This window comes from Neolamprologus multifasciatus, chromosome 15 (genome assembly GCF_963576455.1).
Source record: "Neolamprologus multifasciatus chromosome 15, fNeoMul1.2, whole genome shotgun sequence".
Classification (NCBI taxonomy): Eukaryota; Metazoa; Chordata; class Actinopteri; order Cichliformes; family Cichlidae; genus Neolamprologus; species Neolamprologus multifasciatus.
In genome coordinates, this window is record NC_140453.1 from 28,516,771 (window position 1) to 28,542,326 (window position 25,556).

A 25,556-nucleotide genomic window follows, 5' to 3' on the forward strand; every position below is an offset into this window, starting at 1 on the left:
TACATACCTTATTATTGCATGTTGTTACTGTAACTTCCAGTATGTACTTCGTGACCATGAAAGGATTTGATCCACGAAACATCACAGTGTTAATAAATTTACTTCCAGTTATTTGAAGTTCTTATTGTTTAACAGTCTGTTTGCAGGTCATGTTGTCAGGTGTTTCTGGCTCCCAGTTATCAGCTCTGTAGCTCTTGTAACCCGTGTGGCTCTTCCTGAACTGAGCGGTTTCTGTCATATAGAAAAAACCTGAGTTTGGATCAGAAGTTAGTGATGGTGTCTCGGTCGATGCATGTACGCTTGGAAAAACCCGGAAAATGTTCCAACGGTCGACTGATATATACCACGGTGTCAAACTCACCATTAAGATGTTATCTTTATGAGGGAAAGACTATCAAATACAAATGTTGTTTTCCTTTGACTCTTTCTTCTTTTTCATTTTTCTTTTAGTCAAAAGTTTTTCCTTCTGACACTAGAAGCTCTAAAAACAAGAACGATTTAGTTTTTCTTTCTCTGAGCTTTCATAACTTTGATGACGGCTGTTCGTCCTTTGTGTCGTTACAGATGCTTCAGTGAGGGGAAAGAGGTCGGCACTGAGGAGCTGGAGAAGAAGGAGGAAGAACAGGAGTTGCCTGAATGCTTACAGCTGCATCAGATGGTGGTCAGGAAGATCGGAGACATGTGCAGAGTTGTGAATCAGGTAGTTTCATTGTTTCAGAAACACAAACGATGGAAGCAGTGTTGTTATTTCACAGACACAATAACCCATAATAAGTTTGTCTTGCAAAGATTTTTTATCAGTATCTGTTCTGTCCACGTCCACAAACTGTCAATACCTGCTAATTACCTCTGCAGCCTGCAGCGTGTCCTGTGCTCGGACGATCGTTTTGATTGAAATAGCAAACTCAGTGAAATGTACTTCCCCACAGCTGCTGTGCTTTGGGTGGGAGCAGGCGTTGCACACCGGGTCCAAATGTTTTTCTGTTTCTTTTCTACAATCTATAAACTCGTCAGAGTTTACATTAACCTCCTAAGACCCGAACTCTTCCACAGCAGCACTTTTAACTTCTCTTTGATATTTGGGCTGATTGGGGCTCGATGAATGTAAAAACAAAGAATTACCAGATTTTTTTTTTTTTTTTTTCAACCTTATTTTTGTTTTTAAGAAAAACGAGAGCCACATATCAGGATATTTGTTTAAAATTCTGATAGAACAGTAGCAGCATAATGTCCTCGTAAGTGGATATCAGGCCCTTGTAGAGCAAAATTGAGTATTTTAGTCTAAATAACCCAAAATGTGAGTCCACATATGTGGACGCAGGCTCTAGGAGGTTAATTACTGTATCATTTTCAGACATTTAAGAGGATTGAAACTTGCATTTTCAGTCTCCTACTCGGTGTTTGCACACTCTGTGTTTCTGTAGCGTATGCTGCTCCAGGACCTGCACGACAGCCATCTGTGTAACAAGCTGCTGGTGGCTGAGAGTGAGGAAGACATCTGGAAGAGTGAGCCTCACTGCAGGCAGAGGCTCAACACCGCTGATGGTGAGTGAGGACAAGCTGCAGGTAGTTGTACAGTGTTTTATATTAACGCTGGCATTCCTCACAAAGGGTTTCAGAGCCTATAAGACTTTTGAAGTCTTCTGTCATGTTGCACTATAGTGTCGCCTCTTTCCAGTTAGTCCTCTGCATATAAAGGTGTAAATATTGGTATTCCTCTAACCACACAGACTACAGCACAGAGGAGAGCTACCAGGCCAGAGATTACCTGGCTGCTACCATGCAGTTTATCCCGGGGCACTTTGCCTGCGATGTGGTTTGGCGCACAATCATCCACATTCACCCCCGCCTCAAGATGGGACCCAACATGGGAGTGGCCAGAGGTGAGAGGAACTTTGCTCGGCTTTAAACATGCAGTCGTTTCAGTTCAGTGTATTATAAATCTCTTCTTACTTACTCCGAGGAATCGCTGTGTAGGATTTAAACGGCTCCAAAGCAAAAACAGGATTTATTATAATTCTGTTATTAAATGTTCACCCGCAGCTATGAATCCATGCATTTAATTAGCTGTAACTGGGAACACGTGGGCTCTTTTTCATGGCTAACTGCCATATTTTTGCTGTTTCGTATGATACTGAGGCCTGGACGAATCTTTGATACAGAGAGCTGAAGTTAGAAATAAGTGCTTGTGCCTGAGCTGTGAGCCACTGCTGTAACGTCCTGTTGGACGCTGGTTGCTGCAGTGGGCTGCAGGTGGGACTGCATACTGCATACTTGATGTGCAGTTCTCATATTTACATCAATCATGTGTTTATTAGAATCGTTCTCTGTTTTAATCCAGCAAAGATGTTCCTGAATCAGAGGATTTGTTCTGTAAACGTGTTTCTGTCTTCCTGTCGCAGCGATCCAGGCGCTGCGCTCTGTGTTGAATGCGTTCTGCGTGGTCAACAGGAAGAACATGTTTGTCTACCAGGAGCGCTCCACTAAATCAGTCTTCTACCTCAGGTTTGACTCTCTGTTACTTCTTTTCTTCTCCAGTGGCTCCAGTTTTGTCCCCAAAGTATTTTTCAGCATTTCGCCCCCTGATACTCAAAGAAAGTTCCCAGTATAAACTTCCCAGTATAAGTTCCCAGTATAAACTTCCCAGTATAAACTTTCCTCTATATTGCGAGAGCTTTGTGAAGATTGTTGTGACACGGCTCTCCTTGACTTTTTTCCATCTTGTTTGCTGGAAGCAAACATCCACCCACAGATGTTCGTACAACAGTGTGGTAGAGGAGAAATCTGACTTCCTGGTAATTGAACTGCTGTCAACAGGACATCGCAAGGAAACAATTTTGTGATGTTTGTGCCAGATGGAGGAGCTTCCAAATCACAGTTTTCACTCTGAGATTGGAGCCAGCGTTTCCTCTCATGCTTGCTGTTCCCCGTTCACTTCACAGAAACACAGTCAGTCAGTTAACTTACTGTGTTGTGTTTAACTAAAGATTTGCTGGAGTTAAACAAACACTTTGTGTGCATGTTTGTTTGATTCATAAGGTGGAGTCCACAGCATTAAAATGTGGGGTTTTTGATGTATTTGGAAAAGAAAATATTTTATTTGCATGAGAACCGTCGTCACATGTTATAAATCGGGCCTGACAGAGCAGGCATGCAGTCGTTGTTCTTTACAAACCAGCAGTGTGTCATCCCAACATTAGCATTTCATCTTTTCTATTTAGTTTCTTTGTTTATTTAAGTCTCACATCCTCAGCAATCGCTCTCCTTAGAACGGACCTGCACAGACGGTCTTTGAGTCGAAGGGTTTGTCACTGGAGGAATAGCTGAGACAGTCACAGTGAATCCATTTCAGTTATTATTCAGGACGTCTGTGGATGTGGTGCAGTGGGAAAGCTTGAAGCATGTGCTGCTGTGTTTGTGCAACAATGACAGACATGAATGAAAGGTATGCAGGGCCTGACATGATCGTATCAGCTGTTTCATTGTGTGTTGTTCTGCAGGAAAAGCTAAAATTCCTTGTTTGAGAATAAAACAGGAAACAAACAACAGAATACAGAGTTTCATGTAAATCAGTCTGTGTGTGAAAGTGTGTATTTATATATATTATTGAGGTGATGTAGTGACGATAAAAACAGCGGCGAGACGTATGTAATGTTACACTTCAGCAGCATCGTTGCTCCGACATGAATTTGTGAGGATTCAAGTGTACGTATTGATTGGAGCGTGAGTGATTAGAGCATTTTAGCTACACTTAAAGTGGCAGCACATCGACGTTTCTCAGCACAGGCAAAGCAGAAAGTAAGTATTGTAATTTACCTCTAATGTGTTTCAGATATCCAGCATTTCTTTAACATCACTGAGAGTGATTTTCAGATAGAATAGACTGAGAAGCAACAAATTGTGTGACATTTGTCGTAATGGTGCGGGCAGAGGTGGTTCTCTCTTCTTAAATACATGATTATTACCAGCTCATCCAGAAAAACATCAACTTACAGAAGCACCTCCTCGTGCTCTTTCCAGACTCTGTGAAACGTCACTAACAGGGAAGTACTCCGACATGGACGGGAACCTCCACATGCCTCGCTGCATCGGGCTCGCCAGGAGTCAAGAGCCTTCGATGTCCGAGGACTCTGCAGTAAGTGACCAAGTCTGTTCACCACTGACGGCAACCGATAACAGATCATTTCACTGTGAGATTTAAGATGTGGGGACTGTGTGATGATGTAAGCCAGGATAGGCAAAGTTAAATGCAGGTCCCACACAAACGTCTACATTCTGAAACATTTAGTTTTTGTGTATATAAAACTCAAAGATGATGGTTTTTGTTCAGATTCTTAGTCTGTTTGAGAGGTGCAGGCATGGGTGGAGAGTGGGCAGACAGGTAAGTATCAAGAGAGGCAAGGATCCAGAAATGAGGCTGACAGTTTGCTGGCGGGCACACGGGGGGAAATTTACTGAACAAGGAAAATCTCCGATAATTGACTGGGAGCATAATTTGAGCCTAAATTGCTTTGACGACTGTAACGTTCTGGCAGAGTGGGTGGATGAGCTGGTCCTTAAATACTGCAGGGTGATGAGGTGGTAAAGCACAGGTGTGCCAAACCTGCCCACAGGCATGAACCTGAGCTGCAGAAGGAGCGAGGTAGAGTATGTGTCAGGCAGGCGCTGAAGGCTGGGACGGATCAAACTATGAGACTGTTCAGCTTGTTTTGAATCCCATTTTTCACAGTTTATCTGTAGCACTATTCCTTTAATCTTATCAACGTGTCATTTTATGATGCGTTTCTGTTGGTTGGTGGACTTAGAACAGCAATTATGCCATTAAGATGATCTCGCTAAAATTTGTTCTCTCTGAGGGCCACGGGCTTAGTTTCCCAGACATGGATTAAGATCTACTCTCAGACTAGAATCTACTCTTAGACTAAAATCTACTCGTAGACTAAAGTCTACTCTCAGACTAAAATCTACTCTTAGACTACAATCTACTCTCAGACTAAAATCTACTCTTAGACTACAATCTACTCTCAGACTAAAATCTACTCTTAGACTACAATCTACTCTCAGACTAAAATCTACTCTTAGACTACAATCTACTCTCAGACTAAAATCTACTCTTAGACTACAATCTACTCTCAGACTAAAATCTACTCTTAGACTAGAATCTACTCTCAGACTAAAATCTACTCTCAGACTAGAATCTACTCTCAGACTAAAATCTACTCTTAGACTAGAATATACTCTTAGACTAGAATCTACTCAGACTAGAATCTACTCTCAGACTAAAATCTACTCTCAGACTAGAATCTACTCTCAGACTAAAATCTACTCTCAGACTAGAATCTACTCTCAGACTAAAATCTACTCTCAGACTAAAATCTACTCTCAGACTAGAATCTACTCTTAGACTAGAATCTACTCTCAGACTAAAATCTACTCTCAGACTAGAATCTACTCTCAGACTAAAATCTACTCTCAGACTAGAATCTACTCTTAGACTAGAATCTACTCAGACTAGAATCTACTCTCAGACTAAAATCTACTCTCAGACTAGAATCTACTCTTAGACTAGAATCTACTCTCAGACTAGAATCTACTCTTAGACTAGAATCTACTCTCAGACTAAAATCTACTCTCAGACTAGAATCTACTCTCAGACTAAAATCTACTCTTAGACTACAATCTACTCAGACTAAAATCTACTCTTAGACTACAATCTACTCTTAGACTAGAATCTACTCTCAGACTAGAATCTACTCTTAGACTAAAATCTACTCTTAGACTAGAATCTACTCAGACTAGAATCTACTCTCAGACTAAAATCTACTCTCAGACTAGAATCTACTCTTAGACTAGAATCTACTCTCAGACTAGAATCTACTCTTAGACTAGAATCTACTCTCAGACTAAAATCTACTCTCAGACTAGAATCTACTCTCAGACTAAAATCTACTCTTAGACTACAATCTACTCAGACTAAAATCTACTCTTAGACTACAATCTACTCTTAGACTAGAATCTACTCTCAGACTAGAATCTACTCTTAGACTAGAATCTACTCTTAGACTAGAATATACTCTCAGACTAAAATCTACTCTCAGAGTAAAAGTTTCACTTGTCAGACCACTAAAGCTGGACCATAGGTGCATCTACTGAAAATCTCAGATGAGTTTGAATCTCAGTGGTCAGGGATCGAGCTTTCTCAAAATGCAGTTGAGAAGAAGGTGAGATAGGCTTTCGAAATTGATACCATAGTTGTATCTACTGGGAGGCTGAAGGGTAGCACTGGTGGAGACCAGTATCTTCCTTTAATTTCCCACTCTTCTGTGAAATGCTTCAAGGACTTCCTCCCGATAATAAACAACAGTGTGCACATGAAGGTTTGTTGCTTAATTGGATTTTAAGTCTTCTGGAAGTTTCCTGTAGTCAAAGGTCAGAGAATTCAGGCAAGTTTTAGTTCAGTGACTGTAATTCCAGGTCCGGTGGTTCTGTGCACCTTATCTGATGTTCTGAAAGGGAGATTATACCCGAGCCTGTCAGTCACTGGGTGCAGTCGATAAGGCAGGAGAGCACGACGTTTTCAGCTGCATTCCCTCAGATTCACTCACGGAAAGGCTGATGGACAGTTTTGGAAAGCACTTACATTAAGCAGCAGAAGTAAATCTCATCTTCCTCTCAGCATATTTCCAGAGGATCCTGTGCCCATGGAACGGGCAGAAAGGACAACGTGAAGCGAAGTATGAAGGACTGAATATTTGTTAGCACAAGCAGAGAGAGAAAACAGATGTCTATCAAAATATGAACATGCACACTGTTTACCAGCCAGATTAAGCACGGGGGAGGGTTTTGGTACATTGGCAGGAGGCATGAGCACATTTGATGCCAAGTCTATGTACATATACCTCCCACAGAGATGCACTGTCACACACAAATTAAAGGATACCGGTGTAATCTGCATTGAGGTTTGAAATCAGAGTACTGTTGCCAAATCTTTGATGTGTCTTTCAGGGCTCCAGGTCTTCTTTGGAGGGCTCTCGGCCAGTTGGACAAGTAGATAAGCACATCCTGCTGCTGGTGCATGGAGTGGGGAGTGCAGGTGAGAACTGGGAAACATCAGGGCTTGAGAATCATTTCCAAATTGTAATAGTGCGTTTCAAATGAAGTCAGAATTATTTTGGTGTTCCCAGGCGGAAACGCCCTCTCAGCTCGGAGAGTTGGAGCAGCTCCACCAACACGAGTTAATAATGTAAAAAGGAGGCAACGTAAACATCAGTAAAACTGTGAAACTTTTAATCTGTACAGTTATTCACATCACAGGCTCTGTCCACTAATGTGCTGTTTTATAGTAAGGAAAACACAAAGTATTGTGCTGTATTGATAGTAATGTACAAATTGCTCTACCTCGCTACCAAGCCAAACAAATCCTGTTTTTCTTTGATTTTCTGATTCGGCCACGATAATGAAGCCAATTTGGGAGCGATGTCACTATGAGTAGCTGAGAAATGAGGTCAGAAATCCTCCATATGATGGAGAATGCATATGGTTCAAAGTGTGCCTGCAGTAGTAATAACATCCTTTGCTGCAGCCAGCAAAATGTGGTTCATTGTCAAACATTTCATTTTAATATTTGTGAAGAAGAAAGCCCAGCACAATATCACCTCCTGTACAATAATGTCATTAAAAGGCAGCAGCTTAGTCTGCACCATCTTCATGTTTGTCTTAAAGACTAAAGCACTGAAACACAATCACCTCATGATGGTGAACACAACTCCCTGCACTGGTTTTAGTGGGACAATATTTAAATAACCATTACTTGAAAAGAATGAGGGGAAAAGCAAACCACAGAATGAAAGCAGCTGATGTCAAAGCCGATTCAGCTTTTACACCAATTAAATTACAAGTTGGTGAATTAAAGCCTGACCTGCAGATTGCTGCTTCTCACACTATAAACACAGATGCTGCATCCAGACTTGTGAAATGGTAAATGGACGGTATTTCTATTTTCTCTTTTTTATATTTTTCGTCTTTGCTGAGAACTGAAAGCACTTCCTTACAGCAACACACACACAAACACTCAGTGCTTTATTTTGTCCACATTAGGTGCTTTTTACCTGATGCGTGCACACACCCATCACACTCTGATGGTTGCATCAGGAGCAATTTGGGGTTTCGTATCTTGCCAAAAGGCCCAAAGGACACTTTGTCATGTGGGTTCAGCTCGAACCTCCTCATCTTTAAGCAGAACGTAAAGATGCATTTGTAATGGTATTTCTAAATATATATATTTTATGCAACTATGTTGTTAACATAAGATAACATAAGGGCACACTACATACCCTGTGTCATAAACAATGTTCCCTGTAATGTTTCATGTGTCTGAGCGAACACACAAACTCCCTGAGCGTCTCATGGACCACTGTGAGCGACAGCAGACGTGTGCACTGTGGTCACGCCAGCATCCAAGTTACATGTTTATTAAAATAATCAAGTTACAGCGTTTATGTTAGACTACTTTTAATTAACTGCTTCAGCCCACTTACAATGAAAATTAAAAACAATCTTGTTCATGACCTGTAGCATGTTAACACTACTGGAAGGAAAAATAACTTGAACTCCAGTTTTGAAAACACAACTTTATTTATTTTTTTTAATAAAGCTCTGACTTATATAATGACCAGTGTTGGACAATGAATGATTTAGTTACTTCTTCAAAAAAGTAACTTATGCAACAAAGTTTTTTGCAGCAGTTTACCTAAAAATGCAGCCAAGACATTTTTTAATAAACTTTTCAAACTATTTCCAGAACAATCAGCTGTTCTGCATCAAATCTGATGCCACACAAATTATTTGTGTCACTCCAAAAAATAATTTCTGTCCACTATGAGATGAAGGAGAACAACAGCCTGATACCTGCAGGCCTGACAACAGCAGATGTGTCACTGCTGTAACACCTGTAACACTCAGCAGTCGCCTCATTGTTCTCACACACAACAACAACAACAACAACACTATTGACTACACTACACACTAACTACACACTAACTACACACTAACTACACACTAACTACACAAGATTTGTGCTAAACATCTCAAATCTCTCACATCTCAAACACGCCGTCACTCCTAAAACTTCCCCCTCCCTAAACAACTAAACACCATGTTGCCATATCATTTTTTGATTGGTCGACATGGTGCATTTTTCCACCAATAGGAAAGGGCGGGGTTTATTGGTGTTGTTTTTGCTCACAGGCTTTCGAGCGTTTTCCTTATAAAACGCAGTTTTTACCGTTTCTTCCTGCAGTAAATATAAACAACGACAGTATTCAGGAAGAAAAACAAACATTGCAGATATTTTATCATAACTCTGGTTTTACTGGCCGATCAACACAATTTAAAAACTGGTATTAAGTCCACACTTTTCCCGTCAGTTGTTCCGTCTGTCCTGCTCACATCTCCAGTGGTTGTACACGTTGTCATTAACGTGGCTTCACTCCACATCAGCCGCTTTGCTAAAACACCGGTGTCGGCACATAAGGACGCTGTCAGAGCCTGTCAACCACGTTGATTAGCTGCATATATACGAATGTGAATCGCATCATTGGCTGGACTATGTGATAAGGTGGCATCGTTCTGATCCCATACAGGAGCAGCCAGTCACTGACTCACACTGCAAAACAGAATCGTTAACATATTTATTTTAATTTCAATTCAGGTTAGATTTTTTTCTTTTTTTGTGCACAGAGACGTGCCAGCAGTGCGCACTGCGCACGCGCACAGCTTAGAGGGAACATTGGTCATAAATACAACTTGAAAATTCTGTGAATTAAGTTCATATTTTTACCCCTCAGTACGGAAGAGGATGAGGGCCACTGGAAAAAAAGTCACGTCTTTTTTTTCTTCTTTTCCTGAATTTCTCAGATTTTTTTTCCAGTGGCCCTCATCCTCTTCCGTACCTCAGCCATAAAAGGCTGATGGGATATTGTTGTCCCCCCACTGTGGGGGGTGGGGGTGGGGGGTCAGCAGCATGAACATCTAAGTTTGTGAATAACTGGGAACGAGGCAACGTAGGAGCTTCAAATTGATGCCATTGGTGTTCAGATCTTCGTGACTTTGAGGGTTCTGACAATCTTGTGAATGGCATGTCTGCTAGAGGGCAGCTTCTAGTGTTTTTAGTGGTGTAGAGCCCTCAAACTCCGTAGATGTCCATGCATTAGTAAGCTACTGAAAAACATGGTGACTGCATTGATGCATTGTTTCAATTAATGGCAGCAATGCAGCAACAACTTAACTTGCAGCAGTTAGTTAGGTTATCCTGGTGTTAATAACGGGCTGTGACATACATGTGGCAACATTTCCACATATGATTTCTTTGATTTCTTAAGGATAGTCGGGTCAAATGTTTTTATAGATGTTCATGTTTCCTTCAGCTTAAAATGTAAAACGCGTTGTTATCTGTGACCATTGTCAGATTTTGCACAAAGCAGTTCTCAGTTTCAGACAGTTTTGCTAACACCGTTCACTGCTCCTCTTCTCTCACTGAGTGTGACTCGGGGCACTGACAGAGAAGGCAGTTGTCACCTACCTTGTTTACACATCTTTTGGGGAACAAGGGTTCTGTAGTCGAGGGGTGTGACTCCCAAATTGGACTCAATTTAGAGAGAAATGTTTTTCACACAACACAAACCCAACTACTGTGTGCACCTTAGTTTCATCACACTGAATAATCCCACTAAGTGTGTGTGTGTTTTAAACACGTCTTCCTTCAGCTAACTCATGCTAAAAATAAAAAGTTGAGACGTTTAGGTGTGAAGAGTTTCTGCTGCCCGGTGCTGTTCCTCCTGCGGACATGTTGATGGGGCTGTTGCACTGGGAATCTGTCTCAGGCAGACACGCTGGCCTCACTTCATGGTTTCTCAGAGCATAACTCATTAAATTCCTCCTCTGAAATTATCTTTCTTCTGCAGTATCACTGGATGGCTGTATTAAAGTCTCCTCCATGTGTTTGTGTGATTAGTTTTCGTTTGTCAGCAGAAGAGCTGCTTTATTAAAGCAGACCCAACATTACTCCTTTACATATTTTTTCTTATATAGAGCGCCACAGTAGTATCATGGTAATAGTTTCCAATATTGAGGTTAGCGTATGTTTAAGCTGTGCGCCTGAGATGACCATATTAGGAATGTCCCCTCTGTGACATCATACAGAGCCGAAAGTAGAAAAAATGTCTGAGTGTTTAGAGCAACCACAGGGATTGATTGTTGATAACCTGACCTCGTTATTTGAAACCAAGGCCATGTTCAATATCAACGTTCACCTTGGGAAAGTATAAATATGTCTCTGAGAAACAAAGACGAGGCTCCCTTGAAATGCTCAGCAGAAGCAAACAAGAATAAAAATGTTTCCATCTGGATTTGAAAATTGGTTTTCGAGACATTCCTGAAACTATCCTGTTTTTTATGCTGCATTATATGTGAAAGCTGCTTCCCCATACTTTGGTTTTGCCCTTGGCACCACAGGCAGTCCACTCCCCATCGATCCAAGCGTCTCGCTCTAACATCAGCAACGGGCCATCTTAGCATCTTTAAGTAAAGACTGATTCTTGTTTTCGATTTCTTCTTTCTTTTTTCATTTGTTTCTATGCAGCCAGATCCAAGCAAGGTGCTCTATCCTTACTTTATACTGGGTTTCTAGGTTCATACAATATTAGTGAGACAACCATCCTCTGGCAGAACCAGCGTCGGCAGGCTGGTGCAGTCATGTGCTTCCATCACAGGATGGTGAACACAAAAACATCGGGCTATAGACGTGACGTTGGCATGTTATTAGAGATCAAATCACATAGCTGGAGACTTTCTAAACATCTCGCACACCTTGAAAGTTCCTGAACTTCACAAACAAGGACAGTCTTAAACCACTTGGGCGGTCCCTTTGTAAACAGAACCTTTGGATGATTTGACTTTGTCACAGGGGAACAGTTTGCCTCACGCACTCGATCCTCTGAAGACTTTAATCGCTAACTTTCCGTCCCGTTTCTAATGCGCTGGCAGAAGAGGTGTGTGGGGGTGACACGGGGCTCTTTTATCACCGTTTGTTCAGGTCCAGAGATCACAGACGAGCTGGTGAAGGTGCTGCGTAAGCGCCTGGATGAAACCACCTTGGACATCATCACTGTCATGCTTGTCAGGAACTGCAAGCTGACGCCAGCTGATGTGGAGGTACGTTGTTATGATTTTCACTTTTTAGGGGAAAATTGCTTCTGCAGTTCTGTGTGCATGGACTTGTGTAGTGAAATAAGTAAACTGTGTCCTGCGTCTGGTTGTATCCACCTGGGGAAAGCAGAAAGCACTTGTTTGCACTCAGACTGCTGAAGATTGCTTCAGATAAAAGCCTTCACCAAATGTTGTCTGGTCAGTTCATCCAGCCGTCAGGATCTCCAGCCACTGAGGTGATGACCTTCAGCCTCCCCCAGTACTGTCTGCCCTGGCTGTCCGCTGTGGCTCACTACCTCAAACAGAACCTCCTCATCTTCCTGCACGTGCCCAAGTACACGGACATGAACACAGCACATCACTTCAAGGTAATCTAACATTTCCCCTCATGTGTTCGGTTTAATATGAGTCTTTAGATCTTTAATAATACCTGGAATCAGCATGGTGTTAGTCAGTCATGTTTGTTTATAAAGAAATGATGAAACACGTTTGCGTGAGGCCTGTTCGAACCACCTGATTCCAAAGGTTTTCAACCACAGTGACTCTGCGATAAAACGCCAGCCTGTGGTGGAGAGTAATTACAAAAGACCTTTAATGATGGCTGCCTGTCATTACATGTCGGTGTGACGGTGAAGCAGTATGCACAAAAACAGAACATCCTTTAAGTGGAGTTGAGCCTTCATTAAAACACGAGTCCTCTGACACGTCAAAGTGTCGGCTGTGGAAGTGATCGTCTTTGTAGTTGTGGCTCTTGGCAGTTCTGTCACTTTCAATAACTGTTTACACCCCAAATGAAAGGCTGAGTTCAGGGATCACTGCGACATTGTTACCATAAAGTCTGATGGCGTGAAAAAAGCAGCAGCAGTCAGATCAGGAAGCTCGTTGTTACTTTATCTCTGTTTATTGGTTCTTTAGGCTTATTGAACATTCTGACTTATTACAGTGTTTTCTTTACTAATAATTATAGACTGTATGTAAAATAGATCATTATGTTAATATTTGGTATTAAGTTACAGATGAATAAACTACTTGAATGCTCGTTAGTCCAGTTCCCCCCCACAGCAAACAGTGTTAGTTCTCAGATCATTAAAAGTGACCCCAACACATTGCTGTGGATGTGCAGGTTAAAGACAGTTCACAGGAATTTGGAGGCAACACAGAAAACTTGAAGTAACTGTCAGGAACTAAAGTCAGGTTTGAAATTCTGGAAATTGCCTGAAAAGCTCTGCAGTTTATCCCTGTGGGCCTCGAGGAGGCTGTGACATGTGGACTGTAGACATGAAGAACAGGAAGGGACCACCAGGGCTGCTGGATTATGGCAACAATGATAATCACGATTATTTTCACTGAGATCTCGATTATTTGACGATATTTATTTAACAATAACAATGTGTTGAATAATGACTTTAAAGATTGTCAAAAATAATATAAAATAGTGCAAATACTGATAACAGTGCAAATTTTTGCAATATAAGAAATAAATGAAAAATGTAAACATCTGTGTTTAGTGAAGTTTGCAGTGTTGCTCTGTGGTGCAGCTACGACACTGTAGCAAAGTTTACACACTGTGTCTACTTGATCCACGTCTGACTCTGAACCCATAATGTTTCCACACCACTCAAGTTTTTTTACCTCTTTTCAACCAACAGCATCACTCTCCTCTCCAAATAACTTCTGCTGAGCTTTCCGAGCTTCCCTCGGGTCCTCTTAATCAGCGGTCCCCAACCCCCGGGCCTCGGACCGGTACCGGTCCGTGAGTCGTTTGGTACCGGGCCGCGAGAGTTGAGGCTCAGGTGTGAAATGTATAGTTTTCAGGGTTTTTATCGGTTTTCAGCGTTATTTTGTTATCGTTTTTATGTTTACTCGGTTTTCCTGGGTCTTTTCACGTGTGTTATGAATAAATCTTCTTTTTTTCGGTACCGGTACTAGTTTTATTTTGTTGTATTTATCCGCGACACCTTAAAGGCCGGTCCGTGAAAATATTGTCGGGCATAAACCGGTCCGTGGTGCAAAAAAGGTTGGAGACCGCTGCTCTTAATTGTTGTGACACGTGTTGGAAATGCAGAGAGGTGCGCTCGATTTGCCGCACGGAGCAGCGCGAGAGGAAAGCACGAGGGAGGGGCTAATAATCGGCTCAGTCATTTTTAATGATCGTTGAAAGCCCAGATCGTAATCGAGATTAAAATTCGATTAATTGAGCAGCTCTAGGGACCACAAGACATTCTAGTGAGAGAAACCTGCTTTGATAAAATAAATAAAAGGGGAATGTAAATATGTCCTAGCATGTCTACTAAGATCGTTCTGTTTGAATAGATTAGCCTTTATTTTAAATCCCACTGAGATTAAAAATGTATTTCATAAGAGACACGTGTCCAAGGAAGCAGCTAAACAGGCTCACAACACATAAACAACACATAAAGATACACGAGTGATGAACAAGTGTCCACTGGTCCACTGCAGGACACCAGCTACACCAGTAAGAATAAGAAGCAGGCACTGTTACTGGTTACCTGAGCACCTGATCAGTGTAACCAGGCTTCCTGCAGTGTGCACCTGTTCAGCTCTTATCGCCACACCGTGTGTTTAATTTACAGGATTTGTTTTTAAGAAAAGAGAAAAGTCAGCAGGATGTGGTTACTCACTCAGCAGCTCTCTGATCACCGTGAGGTCGTTTCTGACAGTTTAACATAATCCAAGAAACTACTGCTGCTTGATTAAACACCTGAGTAAACAGTCTGACTTTTTTGTGTCCTCCAAATACTTTGAACGATTTGTTGACTTGTACAGAATAAGTCCGTGCTCCCTGCTGGAGGAGCGCCTGCCTGCATCGATAGACGACAGGTTGACTACAAACAGCACTGTTTAAAGTGATCGGGATTAAAAATGAATAAATCCTAGATATGGGAGGCTCTGCACAACTCAGACACTAAAATCATCTTGACAAGTCTCATTGTGGTGTATGAAATAAGTGCTGACTTGTGTGGTTTGAGCTTCCAGGGACTGATTCGCTCTCCTGTTCTGTCTGCAGCACTACTTTCATTTGAGCAGTGACATGGCTGACGGTGATATCTACCTCTACAATAAGCCCGGAGGCCAGGGGACAGGAGGCAAAGGTAATCACATCCTCCCAGCACGCCAGCGCCACCAGGCCTCGGTTACTCTGTGTGTTTGGGGGGATGGTAATCTTACAGAGACAGCACAGTAACCTCAAACCTGTCACCTGTGAGTACAGATAGCCTCACCTTATCCAGGTGGACTGCACTACTGTGTTCAGGAGAATCCAGCTTTGACACATGAGCAGAGCCGGCGGTGTAGCTTATTGAGGCTGTTTGCCACTCAGCCTGTCGCTCTGATAGTGATGCAGGAGTCTGCATGTAGCTTACTGCTGCTGTGGTGCTGGTTGTACCTGCTGGAAACCCTGTAAGTACCTGGAGTCTGTGTACTTACTGAGCACTGCTGATGTAGCCAAAATCCGTCCGGGACTAAGTCTCAGCGCCTGGCAGCCATCTTGGCAACACCAAAAGGATGTCAGGTGATGTGAGACCGAGCGCCTGAACAAAAGAGCAAGAGGAGAAGACTCAGTTTCATTTGTCAAGACAAATATTCAAACACAAGAAATGTTGCAGCTTTGCCTCAAAATAAGGTTTAAAAACTTTTATTCTCTGGAAATTCTTCCCACTTACTGGTTCCCAGATCAGACAACATTATGGTCCCATTAATGCTCAGACATGCAGCTTCTCCCCTGAGAGCTGAAACCAACTGTGGGCCGAGACGTTTCTCAGTACAACAGTTTTTAACAGATCGTTAGTGCAGCGCCGTCACCTTTGGCATCACATGACACGTCTCTGTCCTCGTACGGGTTTTGGTGGAACCTGTGACACAAAGGTTAGAGCTGGTTTCATCTAAGGTCAAAAAGGTTTTGTGTCTAACTGAAGGTGCAGCCTTTTCTTCTGATTGGCTGTCCCTCAAAACAAGAAGCTTTGAACTGCAGGTGGGCGTGTGCACAGCTTCCTACCTCAGATGGCTGCATGTTGCATGTTGCATGTTTGCACTTGTGGACGCTCAGAGTAGAAAAAGCAGTCTGAAGCTAAAAAGTGTTGAAAACAATGTGAAGCCTGAGTTTTGGCTCACAGGGGGACTGTTCAATCCTCTGTCCTCATTATTTGAGACCTTTTGCCTTAAGTGGCTCCACTGTCGTGACCACATATGTGTGAGAGGAAGCAGAAAACGGATCCATTTTCATAAACTGCTTTACAGCACTGACAACTTCTCCTTGTTTACTCTGAACAAATAATGACTTGGAAACTTTGCCTCAGCTTTTGGCTGCGTTTCCTTTGTTAAGCTGCAGATGTGGAGTCAGTGTGATGTCGTCAAATTTGCTGACATTCTCTGTTTTTGTCCTATTTTTAACTCCCACATTAAATTCAGGAGACATTTCCCTGTCTGCATAACAGAGACCATCACAGTCTTCCTCCCTCTGCTGCACACTCTTCATTCTGTGATGAGAATCAGCACATTTGTTTTCCTGAGGCGGCTCTCTTTTCCTCCTCCTTAACGTGCACCTGAAACTTGTGTTTGTGTGTGCACGTGCGTGTGTGTGCACGTGTGTGTGTGCACGTGTGCGTGCGCGTGCATTAAGCTGGGAGCCTAACTTGCTCTTTAACCAGCGGTGACCTGCCTGTTGCAGCAAAGCTCCTCAGCTGTCCTGTTCATTATGTGGATTGTTGTGAGCTGCACAAACAAGTGCTATTTACCAGCCGGCTGCCTTGAGCTAGCAGCTTGTACTGTGTGGTTTCTGCACTCATGAATGTAATTTCACACTTGTGTAGAAATTGCTTTGCTTCATGTCAACGGTGCCTCATTTAGCTGTGCTCCTTTATTCAAATCGAGCTGAAGTTCTGCAAAGTTTTTCCACTTCCTTCATGCTTTCTCCTGCAGAACTGATCAGTTCCATTTCATATTGCAATACTTTCTTGTTTATCAATATGCTAATGTCATCTACTGGCATTTGAAGCCAGGGAGTGCTGCTGCTTTGTAACTGAAAGGTTAGCTAGTTCACTGCGAGAAAGTGAATGTATAACTGCTATCCTTCAGCAGCTAATTATCAATGTAAATGATGAGTTTACTGAATTGAAGCGCTTATTTATAATTACAGTTTCTGTGACACGTTCCCTGGCATTGTCAATACAACTCAGCGTTTGGCTGTTAATTACAGTGCTTCATTTTCATTTGTAGAATCATTGTGCAGCCCACTGTGTTTCATTTGCTTTGGGCACTTTGGTTTTAAACATCTCAGACTTCACCAATAACGAGCTCAGGCAGTGCTTGCTGGGCATTTTCACTGCAGGCAGCAGACTCCCCACAGGTGATGATCCTAGTATGAAGACAGGTTGATGTTTGCTGTCTGCACGAGGACTTTTGTGGCCTGATGTTATTAGCTGTGATGGAAGTGGCCCAGAGGTGGGCAAGGAGACGGCCTGGAAGGGGAAAGTGGCCAAATTTACATCAGGTGTAGTTTTTGGTTTTGTAGAGTTCTGCACCAAATACTGGATCAGTATCAAACCTTCTTCTTCTCCTGGTATATCAGCTTCTTTAAAAATAAAAAAGCCAAGATTTATTTGTTTTGTTTTGGTACCAAGTAAGTTTCTATGAACATCTTCAGACAGCGCTGCTGCAGTGCAGTGGGAGCTCTGGCCTCCTCGAGTCTGACCTCTGCGCGCCTGTCGAATCGAAACATCAAGGCTGATGTGAAGAGTTTGTCCCTCGCTCCTACATTCATTCCACTTGTCGTCTAACTGCTTTTTAATTGCTATGCAGGAAAGCTCTGACTGAATCTCATTAGTCTTAGCAGCTGTGGAACGAGGTCCTCCAGTTATATGATGATACCCAACCCCCCACTCACTGAAATAACTCCCCGAGTGTCAGACAGCTCAAGAAGTTGCAAAGTGAGAGATACCCTGCCTCTCACCTGTGTTGCCTGACTGCTAATTAATGAAATGTTCTCTGATGAGTCTTTGCTGCTCAGTCGTTTATCGTCTGAATCCCAACTGACTGGATTAGGATCGGCTTCCAAACTGTGAGGTAACAGCTCCTGTTGTAGCTTCAGACTTTATTTGCACTTAAATGTCACGGACCTCATCAACACTTCTAATCGATAACATCCTTATAATGCGCTTATTAACACACATTAGCTGTTAATAATATGCAAATGTGGCATCAGATATCACACAAGGGTTTATTACATGTTATAGACCCATTAAGACTGTTTAATAGTGACGATACTTTATTATTTATTTATTGTGTTTAACAGCTAGCTCTGCCTTTATACTGCTTCTAAATCAACAATTATACCTTATTAAGAAGTGCTGTTAACATATAAATGATGTCAGCGAGCATCTTATAAAGACCTTTTTATAATAAGATAAGAGTGTTTTTCATTTTTATTGTTCCCAGAATCAGAAGTAAAGCTTCATGTAGACCTCTGTGGGAAATGAGGGAATAAACCTACTAACTTACAGTCAGGTAATCTTGGTTTGCATCGACCGATTGGTGGTTACATTTCTCAGGAAGTGCACGTCAGGTTACGTAGGAGGTTGCAGCGTAGGGTTAAATCGGGTTTTGGTTGGGGTGTAATTGACGACGTGGATTTGACGCAGCAGTAAAACTCACGTGCTGAGTCCTGTTCTTTGAAACAAGCTGCCTGCTCACCTGCTCAGTTACAAACAAACTGAAAAGCTTCACACAGGCTTCACAGGTGCTGTTGCTTTGTTTTATTTCACCTCTCAGTGCAGTGAAAGCCTTTTTTAAAATATATTTTTATTGATTTTATAATTGAGCAGTATACAACAATCACCTTCAAAAGAACACAATAGAAGGTGGACGGCAAGTCAACCAGGTGGTGATACAGCACACATAAAAGTTAAGACAGAGTGTATTTCACTTACGTTTATCCATCAGGCTAATGACTGGTTGCCAAATCTTATAAAACACTCTCTCGGTTAGACAAGGTAAACCTGATTTTCTCCAGGTGGAGCACATTTCCAAATTCTCTCAACCACATTTCGAAAGTAGGAGGTTTATCAGACTTCCAGCTTTCTGGCCACAAGTGTGGTCATTGACACAACCTGCCTATCCCGGTTCAGACACCCCGAACAATGCTGCAAAGGGGAACATGGGACCTCCCTGCCAATGGCTTTGGTCAGAAACTCAAACAGATGATTCCAAAAAAGCTGAGATGAAGTTCCTCGACCACTTGAACACTTAACACAGAGGGCTTTTTTTCACTTTAGTGGGAGAAAAATGCAACCTATACACAACCTTAAGTTGGATCAGACTATGTCTAGCATTTATAGAACTACAATATATATTCTTAATGCACTCTTGCCAAACATCATCAGTAGAGCAGGGCGATATGACCAAAAATATTTATCACGATATACATTTGAAAATTTGCGATAACGATATAATTGACACGAGACAAAATACTTTACAACTCCACAACTTTATTAGTGCAAAAACCCATCAATGTATTTTCACTTAAACAAGCAGCTGTTTTTTATCTGCATTAAAGTTATATAAAAATTTAACAGTGCAAATGCAAATTCCTCGCTGACAGTTTAACCCAAAAGCATTTCCAGTGGAAATTGGCCGACATATCCTCAGCATAACCATGTATAATATCCACAAAACCTAAAAAGAGGAGTGATACTACTGTGCTTCAACAAAATATTACCGTATTACACACAATACGGTAATATTATGTTGTGATAACGAGTGATACTACTGTGGTTCAACATACGGTAATATTATGTTGAAGCACAGTACGTATCACTCCGCGAGGCTCCGCCTACGATAGCCGTAATGCTCCAACAATCCATCAAGCGGTGCGGCTTCGTAGCTTAGCAAAGTCAAACATTTGACAGGTTTTCGAGCGCCGTGGACATAAAATCGTTTCGAGGTCAGTAAACACAACCAGAGTTCATACATAAGGCACACGGGATTATAAGGGGCTCTGTCGACTTTCAGAAAAATCAAAGGATTGATTTTAAGTGTGCCGTATTTTCCAAACAACACGGTAATAACGACGGCCCGCTAGCATGCGCTACCAAAAATAGTGCTTTGTTGTGTATCTGACGGACGAAAGCTAAACCAGTTCCACACCAGTGAAGCTGCAGCATTTTTACAAACCAGTTCAGGTTCATCTGTTTCATTCAACGATCCACTTTCACTCTTCTCATTCTGCGTCGCCGCCACGTGCGTATGTAAACAAAGGCACTGCGCACGCGCGTTTTACCCATATTCTATCACGATATGTCGTTTTCCTATCGTTGCCCAAAATGACACCGGTATTACCGTGAGCGGTATGATACAGCCCAGCCCTAATCATCAGTAACATCCACCCCCAGTTCTTCCTGCCACTGCTCCCTAAAAGTATCAGATGAAGGACTGTATATATCTAGTAAGGCCCTGTAAAGGCGAGACACAGCACCTGTAGTGTAGGGCTCAACTGACACGAAGCTGTCAACTACACAGCTTCTTATGCGTTTTCATATGTGTTCAACACACTGAGTTTACCTGTAATGAAATGTAAATGAAGTTCAAATCTCTGTGAGAGGTCACACTGAACAGGGCTTTAAACATACATTAGATAAAACTTATTCATATATATATTTAAATTGCAGTTTAAACAGGAGCTTTAAAAACTAAACTATACCCACAGATGACTCTGTTGGTTGCCTCCAAGAGAAGCTCTTGGATTTTCTCAAATCCACACAATTCCCACTCCCGAGTGTCGTGCCTGAGTGCCTCTCGTTTGCTCGTGTCTTTGTCGGTTCTCGGTCCTCTTAAGTGCTTAAAAAGACGGCAGCTGGACTTCAGTAGGTTTGTGAAAAGCTTCTGCCTCTCATCCAACAGGCTTATTCAGTTCCACTGTCAGCTCTGAGCACCTACAATGCAGCCTCCAGATCCTCTTTAAACCCCACGCTCACTCCTGGCCTGAGTGGACCTCGACAGCTCACACAAGGGTGGAAATGGGGTGATGTCTTCACACTTTGGCCCCAGTGATGCTCGTCTTCTATCACACCGTGGCTCGTGTATATTATTAACAGTAGGTGTACGAACATCCGGACCCCTTACACGTGGTCAGCCCCACTAGAGGATCTATACCTGTGATTGGTAACAGTTTTGGATGAGAAGCATCTTCATGAACCTAAAAACATGTAGCTCCCCTCTTTTTAAGCACCCAGGAGACTGTTTTGCTCCCAGCATCAGGACTAAGCAACAATAGTTAATAGCTTAGAAATGCAGTAACCAGCACAAACTTCACATAAACACAACAAAGCAACGGCAGAACGTTTGAGTTTTATTGGTAATGACATAAGCAAGCTATGGTTAGACAGCTGGCTGCGTTGTTGGGCATTAAACAACATGGCAGGCTCATCTGGTTTGGTGGATCAAATCGGACTCACAACCCTCTTTCTTTAAGCTAATGTTGGCTAATGCTAGTGTGCCAATGATACAGCCAATCAGGTTGGAGGACTCCCTGGGCTAATCTGGATATGTATAAATGAGTTTATCACCGAAACATCACCAGACAGTCAAGTTGCAGCGAGCTGGCTAATCACCTTCTGCTTGCAAATATTACTGCGAGCAAAATCCTGCCAGTGGGTCGGCTTTACTAGTGTGGTGCCCAACAACTGTTCTCCCCCCCCCCCCCCCCCCCCCCCCCTTGGAGTTTCCTGGTGTTAAATTGGATAAAAATAAAATGTTATTGGTTTTGCATCCCTAATACTCTCTGTTCTCTGGGTCTTTTTAATGTTGACCCAGGTACCATGTTGGAGCTGGTTCAGCATCTCTTCCCACCTTCTCAGTTTAAAGGTACCTGCCTGTTTTACTCCTGCTGGTTGTGTCGACTGAAGCCTGCGCTGCTGCTGCTGCTCGTGGCCTTTTGTTTATTTTCTTTGTAGTGCCCTAACACTGTGTTTGGCCTTTGTTAGGCTTCCATCAGCATATACATCGTCGTTGTTGTTGTTGTTGTTGTTATTATTATGCATCCATCTTTTAGTTGGCTTAAGATTTGGCATGGACTTGCAGGGTGCATGAAATGCGGTGTTCCCAGGGTCTCTTAGTAAGAGTTCAACACAATCACAATGAAATGCACCTGAAATATAAGAACATACACTTTAAGTATGACACTGTGTAAAATGTAAACAGAAATGAAACGAGTTGCAAATTTCATAAACCATTTTTTTCCACAACAGAACAAAAAAACATTTTAAAATGTTGAGAAATGAAAAAGTTGTAATAGGGTCATGCTCATTGAGCTTTTTTAAAACTGTTAGTCAGTCAGGACCGTTTTAGTTAAATACATGTTCCTGTAAATATCTGTGACCTGCGGACGCTGGTTGCTGGATTTTTGTGGGAGGAATGTCGACCTATTCTTGTCTGACGGAGGATTCTAGATGCTCGACAGTCCTGTGTTTCTGTCGTCCTTCTCATTTAATTTCACTGCAGGCCAGTTCAGACTTTTGTATTATGAAGCTATGCTACTATACAATAGATGCAGTGTGGGGTTTAACATTATCATCTTGTCCTTCCCTGAACAAGTGTCATATGTAAGGGAGCGTGCGCTGCTCTAACCACGGTATATAGCTGTGCCCTTTAATGGTGCCTGATCCCCGGGCACTGATGCATCCCGCAGCACCAGCAGCAGGCTTTCATCTGAGCGCAACACGCCCAGAGGTCTTTCTCCTCTGTAGGCCCGAGCATCGAGTGTGCATGTTGCACATAAAGAATTTCAAATTTGGATTTGTTTGACCACACAGCATTTTTCCACTTGGCCTCAGTCTATCTTTGGATCAGCTTTCTGCCTCGTGTTCATTATTGCATGATACAGCCCATGTTTATTTTTTTGAAAAACATTATTGTAAATTTGTTGCACAGCGTTTTGCAGTTTCTTTGCACGCTGGTGAACTTCTGCTGATAAATTAGAAGAAAACAAATCCAGTTTAAACATGTTTTCTGTTCTACTGGGAATGAAATCTGGTTTATGGGATTTCAAATCATTAAATTACTTTTGTGTCATCCTGGGGAGCATTTTATGATTTTGTTTTTATTTGTTGTGTCAAACTCACCAACCAGTGTCAGTGTTGACATGCTGTGCAGAGGACGGCCATGTGCCTCTGTGTCTGCCCATTAGACACACAGGCCTCATTTCCCAGCTCGATCGTTCGCTCACCATCACGAAGAGCCAGTTACAGGAAGCTTATATCAGTAACTGGCTAATGCAGCATTCTCGGCTGCATGCACATTGCAATAAATAGTCAAATATGAGATGCAGATTCACTTTGATAAGTAGTTAAATTAACAATTTAAATTGTTTGCCCACGGGGATTTTCCTATTTCTCTGAGCAGGGTCCAGTACCTCCCAGTACAGAACAGAGTGGGCACAGGTGGCAGCAGACATGTTATTAAATAAGGTGGAGGTGGAGGGTGGAGGCAGGGCTGCAGAGTAGCTTGCAGTTTAAAGGAGCTTAGTTGGAGATTTGCAGCGACAGCTCGGCTGGTACCGTTACTGCTGTGCGAGGGTTTCAGTCGTCGCCGTCTTAGTTTAGTAGCGTGAGCTTTGCTGTCGTCTTTGTTGACGTTGAGCCTCGTGTGGTACTCAGTGAGATGTGATTAACATCATGTCTGTATTGGTGGATCAGGCGAGCCGTAGCGTCCAACATGGGCCACTAACACTGAAACACGCTCACAGACAAAAACGGGCCAATACTTGAATAACCTGCTTCATCTAATAACACATGGTAATTGTAATAATTACTGCTACATGTTTTCCTTTACTAAACACCATGGTAGAAAGATGCAGCCGCGCATGCCCTCACTCATCGTTCCTTAAGCTTCACAGTGTTTCTCAGGGAGCGTCAGCTTGTGTGAGTTCAGCTTACTCTGTCCCAGTACTGATGGATGTATAACGTACACATACGTGGTGGTTATGTAGCTGTGTTAGCTCAGGAGCTTTCTTTGATAACTAGCATAACATCCAGGATCTCAGGCATGTGGTGGCAGCTATACTTCTGATGAAGCTTGTGCAGAGCTGTGATGCGTCAGGAAGTTTGAGACGATCGATAACGAGGCCTGAAAACCTCAAAGTTGCTGGGAGATTTCAAATGAACATGAAATGAGGAGACTGTATGAAATAAACTAATGAGCGACCCAGACTTTGGTGATTTGAAGTTGGTCGTTTGAACACGTTCCCTGCTCTTTCAGGTATCGCCTGCATCGCCCTCTCCTTTGTCGATGCCCACGGTCGGCCCCTTCAAGCTCCGGCTCAGGACGGCGCCGCCCTGCAGAAGTCCGAGAACTGCTCCGTCCCCCTGCACCCGGATCACTTTAATGAGCTGACCGCTGTCGTCAAAGTGGAGTCCATCATTAGCAGCTCAGGTAATTAAAAAGAAATCGCAGTCATTTGTAAATGTTGTCTCGATGTTTCAGTCACAGCAGAACAAAGGAAACAAGTGTTTATCAGAAGGAAAGAATTTTTAATAAAAATATTAGCAGCAATGTTGATGACAGGTCAACAAGATTCGTGCAGCAGGAACAGCTGTGAGTGGTGTTTGGTGCTGGGTGGGTCCATAAATAAGCTTTATTGAAGAGATGCTGGAAACAAGAATTCATCAACACAACAGTGCAGGTTTGGCCTCTGAGGAAGACGAACTGATTTAAAATGAAAATGGAAAAAATGCCTGCTTGTGTTCCTCAGGAATGAATTTTATTGCTCCTATAAAAGCTTAAATCGAGCACAGAGTGAAATGCCCCGAGGAGAGAGCAAAAAGAAATGTATAAATATTCAGTTACTTTGCTCCTTTTTGAAACTTTCAGTGACGTAAATTATCTGTTGAATGTAACCTGCAGCCACGCATGTACGTGACGACTCACAAGCTGCAGATTTGCAGCCTGTAAACAGCTGATGCAGCCTGTAAAACGGCTGGTGCAGCCTGTAAAACGGCTGGTGCAGCCTGTAAAACGGCTGATGCAGCCGGTAAACGGCTGATGCAGCCTGTAAACGGCTGATGCAGCCTGTAAACGGCTGATGCAGCCTGTAAACGGCTGATGCAGCTGTCACTGTCATATCTGCACTTTTATTTTTCATTTGCTGCAGTTTTAAAAATCTCCATATTGTGAAGCTGCCTTCCTGGTGAACCTGAACTCTTTGCAGAAGCTGTTCACACACAGTGACTCGTGATCACAGGCCTTTGTATTTCTACACTTTAATAAGCATCTGTTATCTGAGCTTTGCTGATATTTTATTGAACACCCAGCAGCCAATCAGAGCTGCAGACTGTAAACAAATT

General features: G+C 42.5%; 1 protein-coding gene across 12 annotated transcripts in view; it reads left to right on the forward strand.

Annotated features, from left to right (window-relative positions):
• The window catches only part of szt2 (SZT2 subunit of KICSTOR complex), a 115,814-nt gene that overhangs the window by 30,984 nt on the left and 59,274 nt on the right, over positions 1-25,556 (forward strand). For 9 of the 12 annotated variants that reach the window (XM_085133085.1, XM_085133096.1, XM_085133086.1 and 6 more), the window contains 11 exons: positions 565-700; positions 1,425-1,545; positions 1,731-1,883; positions 2,403-2,505; positions 4,021-4,135; positions 7,006-7,093; positions 12,092-12,210; positions 12,408-12,572; positions 15,233-15,317; positions 22,030-22,080; positions 24,472-24,645. In XM_085133085.1, coding sequence (XP_084989211.1) covers positions 565-700; positions 1,425-1,545; positions 1,731-1,883; positions 2,403-2,505; positions 4,021-4,135; positions 7,006-7,093; positions 12,092-12,210; positions 12,408-12,572; positions 15,233-15,317; positions 22,030-22,080; positions 24,472-24,645 — 1,310 coding nt within the window. The remainder of the gene's footprint in view (positions 1-564; positions 701-1,424; positions 1,546-1,730; positions 1,884-2,402; positions 2,506-4,020; positions 4,136-7,005; positions 7,094-12,091; positions 12,211-12,407; positions 12,573-15,232; positions 15,318-22,029; positions 22,081-24,471; positions 24,646-25,556) is intronic. The other 3 variants (XM_085133092.1, XM_085133095.1, XM_085133097.1) reach the window with 1 other exon arrangement.